This window comes from Pteropus vampyrus, unplaced genomic scaffold (assembly GCF_000151845.1).
Source record: "Pteropus vampyrus isolate Shadow unplaced genomic scaffold, Pvam_2.0 Scaffold49, whole genome shotgun sequence".
In the NCBI taxonomy this organism is placed as follows: domain Eukaryota; kingdom Metazoa; phylum Chordata; class Mammalia; order Chiroptera; family Pteropodidae; genus Pteropus; species Pteropus vampyrus.
In genome coordinates, this window is record NW_011888830.1 from 1790104 (window position 1) to 1797247 (window position 7144).

The following is a 7144-nucleotide window of genomic DNA, read 5'->3' on the forward strand; positions in this document are numbered from 1 at the left end:
TTTTCAGATTCTACATATAAATGATATAATATAGTACTTGTCTTATTCTGACTTCTTTTAATTAGCATAATGCCCTCAAGGTCCATCCATGTTGTCGCAAACTCAAACTATAGGATTTCCTTCTTTCTCATGGCTGAATAATAGTTCATTGTCCATATATTCCATACCTTTATCTGTTCATCTGTTAAAAGGCTATTTCCATATCTTGGCTATTGTGACTAATGGAATGAATGGGAATCTTTCTGAGATGCTGTTTCCATTTCTTTTGGTTAAACACGCCAGTGGAATTGCTGGATCATATGTTCTATTTTTTTTCTGAGGAACCTCCATACTGTTTTCCAGAGTGGCTGAACCAATTTACTTTTCCACCAACAGTGCATGAGGGTTCCCGTTTGTCTACATCCCTCGCCAGCACTTGTTATCCCTTGTCTTCTTGATGAAGCCCATTCTAACAGGTGTGAGGCAGTATCTCAGTGTGGCATTTCCCTAATGACTAGTGATGTTGAGCATCTTTTCATGTACCTGATGGATTTTTGTATATCTTCTTTGGAGAAATGTCTATTCAGGTCCTTTGCCCATTTTTAAATTAGGTTAATTTGTTTTGCTTTGTTTTGTTTTGGTATTAAGTTGTGGGAGTTCTTTATAGGTTTTAAATATCAACCTCTTATCAGGTATAGGGTTTATAAATATCTTTGCCCATTCTCTACATTGCCTTGTCACTTTGTCGATGGTTTCTTTTGCTGTGCAGAAGCCTTTTAGTTTGTTGGTAGTCCAAATACTGATTTTTCTTCTGTTGCCAAATCCAAAAACTTATCACCAAGACTGATATCAAGGAGCTTACTGCCTGTTTTTATTCTAGGAGTTCTATGGTTTCAGGTCTTAGGTTCAGATCTTTAATGGATTTCGAATTGATTTTTATGTATAGTGTAAGATAATGATCCTATTTCATTCATTTGCATGTGGCTGTTCAGTTATCCAACACTATTTATTGAAGAGACGCCTTTGTTGGAAATGATTTCACCTTAAATGTGAGGATTTATTTCTGAGCTTTCTTTTCTGCTCCATTTTTATGCCAATACCATATACTGTTTTGATTACTGTAGCTTTGTAAAATAGTTTGAAATTAGGGAGCGTGATACCTCCAACTTTGTTCTTCCCTTCCAGATTACTTTGAATATTTAGGGTCTTTTGTGGTTCCATGCAAATTTTAGGATCGTTTGTTCTATTTCTGTGAAAATGCCACTGGAATTTTGATAGGAATTGCCTTGAATGTGTAGATTGCTTTAGGTAATATGGACATTTAAACAATATTCTTCCAAGTCATCAGCATGAAATATCCCTCCATTTATTTGTCTTCAATTTCTTTATCAACATTTTATAGTTTTTAGTGTAGAGATCTTTCACCTCCTTAGTTAAATTTACTCCTAGGTATTTTATTCTTTTTGATGCAGTTGTAAATGGTATTGTTTTCTTAATTTCACTTTCTGATTATTGTCGATCGATAGAAATGCAACAGACTTTTGTACACTGATTTTGTACCCTGCAACTTTACTGAATTAGTTTTTAAAATGGAGTCTTTAGGATTTTCTATGTATTATATCATGTCATCTGCAAATAGTTTTATTTCTCTTGATTTTGGACGCTTTTTTTTCTTTCTTAATTGCTCCCTGGCTAGGACTTCCAGTCCTATATTGAATAAAAGTGGCAAGACTGGGCATCCCTGTTTTGTTCCCAATTAGAGGAAAAGCTTTCAGCCTCACTGTTGAGTCTGATGTGAGCTGTGGGCTTGTTACATATGGGCTTTATTACGCTGAGGTATGTTCATTCCCTCTCTGCTTGTTTTGTCCAGAGGTTTTCTTTTTTTATCCTTAATGGATGTTCAGTTTTGTCAAATGCTTATTCTACATCTATAGAGATAATCTCGATTTTTATCCTTCATTTTGTTAGTGTGGATATCACCTTGACTTGCGGATGTCAAACCATTGTTGCAGCCCAGGAATAAATCACACTTGATCATGGTGTGTGATCCTTTCACTGTATTGTCAAACTAGTTTGCTAATATTTTGTTGAGGATTTTTACATCTGCATTCATCAGAGATATTGTGTCATTTTTGTGTGGTATCAGGGTGACGCTGGCCTTGTAAAATGAGTCTGGAAGTGTTCTCGCCTCTTCAACTTTTTTGGAAAAAGTCTGAGAAGGGCTGGTATTCTTCTTTAAATGTTTGGTAGAATTCACTAGTGAAGCTGTCTGGTTCTGAACTTTGGTTGCTTAGGAGGTTTTTGATTACTGATTCAATCTCCTTAATTTCTTCATGATTCAGTCTTTGTAGGTTGTATATTTAGGAATTTATCCATTTCTTCTAGGTTGTCCAATTCGTTGGCATGTAATTTTTCACAGTAGTCTCTTACAGTATTTTCGTGGTGTCAGTCGTAACATCGCTTTCATTTCTGATTTTATTTTATGAGTCCTCTTCTGTTTTGGGTAGGCCTAGGTAAAGGTTTGTCTATTCTACCTTTTCAAAAAGCCAGCTCTTTTGATCAAAGTTTATTGATCTTTTCTATTGTCTTCTTAGTCTCTATTTCATTTGTTTCTGTTTGTTTTGTTTTTTTTTCCTTTGTATTGCTATTCGTTCCAAAGCTTTAGGTGTTAATATTTACTTTAAGTATTTAGGTGCTACTATATTAGTTGCATAAATATTTACGAATACATCCTTTTGTTGGATTGATCCCTTAATCACTGTACAATGCCCTCCTTATTTCGGTTCCCACCTGCGTGGAATATCTTTCTCCATTCCTCCACATTCGCTCTGCGTGTGTCCTTACAGCTGAAGCGAGTCTCTTAGAGCCGGTATACAGTCGGGTCTTTTTAAAAATCTGGTCAGGGTCTTTGGATTGGAGAACTTTGAATGTGAACAGTCTAATTACCGATTGGTTGGTAACTCCTCCGTTCCTTTCTTGTTCTCTTTGATTTGCTGAATTTCTGTAGTGGTGTGATGAGATTCCTTTATCTTCTGAGTATTTACTCTAGGTTTTCATCCTGTGGTTCCCATGAGGCTTAAATAAGGCAACTCGTAAGTCTATTTTAAGTTGATAAGTTATTTTCAAGCCCTATCTAAAGCTCTATCTTTTTACTCCCCACCTAATTTTATGTTTTGTGTTCCTGAAGTCAAAATTCACATCTTTGTGTCCTGTGTGTCTATTAACAAGTTGCTATAATTGTAGTTATGTTTCTGCTTTTATCTTTAACCTTCATTATGGTTTCATATGTGATTAAGCCACCACCTGACTAGTCAGGCATCACTCAAGGACCAGGGATACCTTCTGAGAAATGTCATTAGGTGATTTTTGTCATTGTGCAAAATATCAGAGTGCACTTACACAAACCCAGATGGTCTGGCCCACTGCACACCTGAGCTCTACCTACAGCCCGTTGCTCCCAGGCCACCAGCCTCTGCAGCCTGTTACTGCACTGAATGTTGTAGGTAATTGCAGCACAGTAGTAAATACTTATATCTAAACATGGGAAAGGTACAGCAAAAATACAATATAAAAGATTTAAAAAATGGTGCACCTGTATAGGGCACTTACCATGGCATGGCGTTTGCAGGACTGGAAGCTGCTGTAGGTGAGTCAGCGAGCGAGCCATGAGTGATGTGAGGGCCTAGGACGGACTGTCCACTGCCATAGACTTGATACACACTGTCCCTTCAGGCTATGCTGAATTTATAAATGTTTTTCTTCAATAATATATATTATTTAGCTTACTATAACTTTATAATTTTTTTGACTCGTTTGTAACAACACAGCTTAAAACACACTGTCGAGCTGTACAAAAAATATTCTTTGTATCCTTATTTTATAAGCTTTTTCCTATTAAAACACTTTTTTTTACTTTTTAAACTTTTTTTGTTAAAAAGACACAAACACATTAGCAGCCTAGGCCTACACAGGGCAGGGTCACCAGCATCACTGTCTCTCACCTGCACATCTTGTCCCACCGGAAGGCCTTCAGGGGCAGTGACAGGTGGGGCGCCCTCACCTATGATAAGGCCACCTCCTTCTGGAACACCCGGAGGACCTGCCTGAGGCTCTTCTTGAGGAGGTGTCATTCTATTCAGAAATATGTCCCTGGTGGTTTGCTTGCTTGTTTTTTGTCATAGATTTGCTTGAAAGCAAAATTTCGGTGTTGGGGTCCGCGTTCATACTTTAGTATGTCCGCGTTCATACTCTAAGGAGCTTGCTGAGGTCTGCAGACGCTTCTGCTAGGCCCTCGCTGCGACTTTTCTTGGAAGTTCTTCTTCTCCTGCAGTTTCCTTCTCGTGCTCTCCATCAGCCGTGTGCTCCTGTCCAGCTGCAACGACTCCCTCTGGGCGCTCCTCGCGGCCCCCTCGTCCCCACCCCGGGGAAAGCTGTTTGCCGCCCCACCCACAGCCTTGAGATTTTCACATCCTCATCCTTGGCAAATCCCTTGACGTCACCGATGAACCTCTTGAGTATCTCCGTCAGGTGCCATTCCTACACTCCTGGGTGACGTCACCCCAAGCCGAGGCAAGGCTCTCGATTCCGTCGTGGATGACGCGGTCCTTTCGGGATGGCATCGGTGTCTTCTCGGTGGCAGCAGTGGCTTGGACATAGGGCCTCTTTAGGTCAAAGAGGCGCTGTGTGCAGAGGGAGAGACGCCACTTTGCTATCAGGGTGAAGATCAGGAGGAGGAGGGTGCCTGGGCACATTACCGACGATACGCAGAGTCTTGACAGGTATGTGATTCTCCAAACAGTTTCTCCATTTCACCGGCGCAGCAATTCAGGGGGGCATCTCGGAAGAGGAGCTGGGTCACCCATGACGTCTTCTTGCCCCGGAAGGACACTGGCAGTGCGTGCTTACTGATGCACTTGAAGGCCCTGGGGTTCTCACTGCGCCAGATCACAGAGGGTTGCTGTTAGTGGCCTGCGTCATTGTCCCCTCTGTGCCCTGAGGCGGGTGGCTGGTCAAGAATTGTTTCGCTACTCTGTAAAGTCCTATGGGATTTGCAAAGGTAAGCCCCTCTGGCCACCAGAACCAAGTAATCAAGGGGTGTCCACTGGGCACATTTGTAACCCTTGGACCACCAGATGCAAAAACTGGGCCACCGGATGTGTGCACAAGCTCCTTTCTGGGTGAGACCATGACCTGGAGCAGGGCAGAGGCCAAGTCCAGGGTCTCTGGAGTACATTTCAGTAGGCCTCCAGATGTGTACCTAATTAGAAGCCCCTCAGGCTGAAGCTTTAAGACAAGCAGATAGGCCTCTTTCCCAGAAAGTCTGCGTGCTTTTCAGTCTGCTGCCCTGTGCGGGGTGAGACTGTGTGCTAGAGCCTTGGGGACGCAAGCCCTGTTGGCTTTCTTTGGGGATTCATCTCTCAGGTGCAGGTCTTAAAAGCTGGAGTCCCCAGCATGTGGTTCCAACCCTTCACTCCCCAGGGGAGAAACTGGGAGTGTGAGTTCCCTCCCACTTGTGGGTCACCATGCCAGGCGATCTATGGCAAGGTTATGGCTCAGCCTCTTTCTTTCCTGTTTCGATGTGGGCTTTTTCTCTCATTTGCCTGATGTATTGGAGTCACTATCTAGTTATCAGGTTTCTTTCACAGGGAATTGTTCTGTACGTAGCTATGGATTTGATGTGTCCACGGGCAGAGGTAAGTTCAGGATCCTCCTGTATCACCATCTTACACTGTGACCCTCTCCCTTTGATGACGGCCATTCTAACAGGTGCGAAGTGATACCTCATTGTGGTTTTGCTTTGCATTTCCCTGATGATTTAGAGATGCTGCATACCTTTTTATGTACCTGTTAGCCATTTGTATGTCTTCTTCGAGGTCCTTTGCCTGAGAGGGGGCTGCAGCCAGTTCGTGGACCACTGCAGGGTCCACAGCAGGGGCTGATCTGTCTGGTGCACGGTGGGTGAGACTCCTTCTGGGCCCCATAGCTCCCCTAGAGGCACTTTGTGGATGGATGCAGAACTTTTGTGGCTGGAGGGTGGGGCAGAAAACAAGGATGGCTTAGGCTACCATGGTTAAATGTCCCTGAATCTTCTTATGACAAATAATAATGTTTGTGCACGTGAGAGCATTTCTATGAGACAAAGCCCCAGAATGACTAGACCAGAGGATCTGTGAGGCTTCGTTTCGATGGATCTAGCCACGCTGCTCTTGGGAGCAGTGGGTGCTCTACCTGCAGGAGACCAGCATGCCCGTCTCCCTGCCCTCCACGCTTTCACTTTACCCACCTGTGAAAAACAGAAATCCCCTGTGGCTCTAATGTGCATTTACCCGACTATGAGTGAGGACGAGTCCCTTTTTCTGTGTCTAACAGAGCTTTACATTACCTTTCCTGGGAAGCTCTCCTATCTTTTATGCAATTTTCTGCCTCAGGGTTTGGTCTTGGACTTCTTGATTCACTGGAGCTCTGCGCTTGTTGACAGGAGTGACAGCTGTTTGAAATCTCTTCGAAACAAAATCATCCAAGGAGCCCATACACAGCACAGGAGGGGCTGGGCTTGCGTCTGAGGTCAGGGTGAAACCGAGGGAGGCGTCCTGAGTGTGTCCTGGAGTCGGGGTTGGGGGTGACATTCGGGTCGGTGTCGCTGGCACTGGGCAGCGCCCAGGCACATGGCCCGGGGCGTTTTCTGTCACTCACCTGCCTCTCCTCCGGGGCGCCTGTCTCCCCAGCTCCTGTGCTCCTCGGTGCAGAAGGCCCTGTTTGAGGAGGAGGACCACGTCAAGAAGCTGCAGCAGAAGGTGGCCACGCTGGAGAAGCGGAACCGGCAGCTCCGGGACCGGGTCAAGAAGGTCAAGAGGGCTTTGCGACAGGCACGGAAGAACGGCCGCCACCTGGAACTGGCCAACCAGAAGCTCAGCGAGAAGCTGGTGGCCTTGGCGGGGGCCGGCCCGCACAGCAATGCCCTGGGGCAGGCGCCCGCAGCCCGCACCTACCTGCGGGGGTAGCGGGGGCGCCACGGCCCGCCCCGGCTCGCTGGGGGCAGCGCCCCTGGCCGGGGAGGGGGGAGTGATGGAGGCGTCGGACTGCACGCGTCTCAAGTCTCGTAGAAGATGCTTTTCCTGCGCGGTTGGCGGTGTCTAGTGGTTCAGAGGGGCCGCCTCGCTGCCCC

General features: G+C 45.0%; 1 protein-coding gene across 1 annotated transcript in view; it reads left to right on the forward strand.

Annotated features, from left to right (window-relative positions):
- LOC105291700 (coiled-coil domain-containing protein 3-like) overlaps positions 1-7136 on the forward strand; it is an 83647-nt gene extending 76511 nt beyond the window's left edge. Inside the window, exon 2 of the mRNA XM_011359613.2 lies at positions 6705-7136. Within this exon, the coding sequence (XP_011357915.1) occupies positions 6705-6980 (276 nt within the window). The 3' untranslated portion in view covers positions 6981-7136. The remainder of the gene's footprint in view (positions 1-6704) is intronic.
- The last annotated feature ends 8 nt before the right edge of the window (positions 7137-7144 follow it).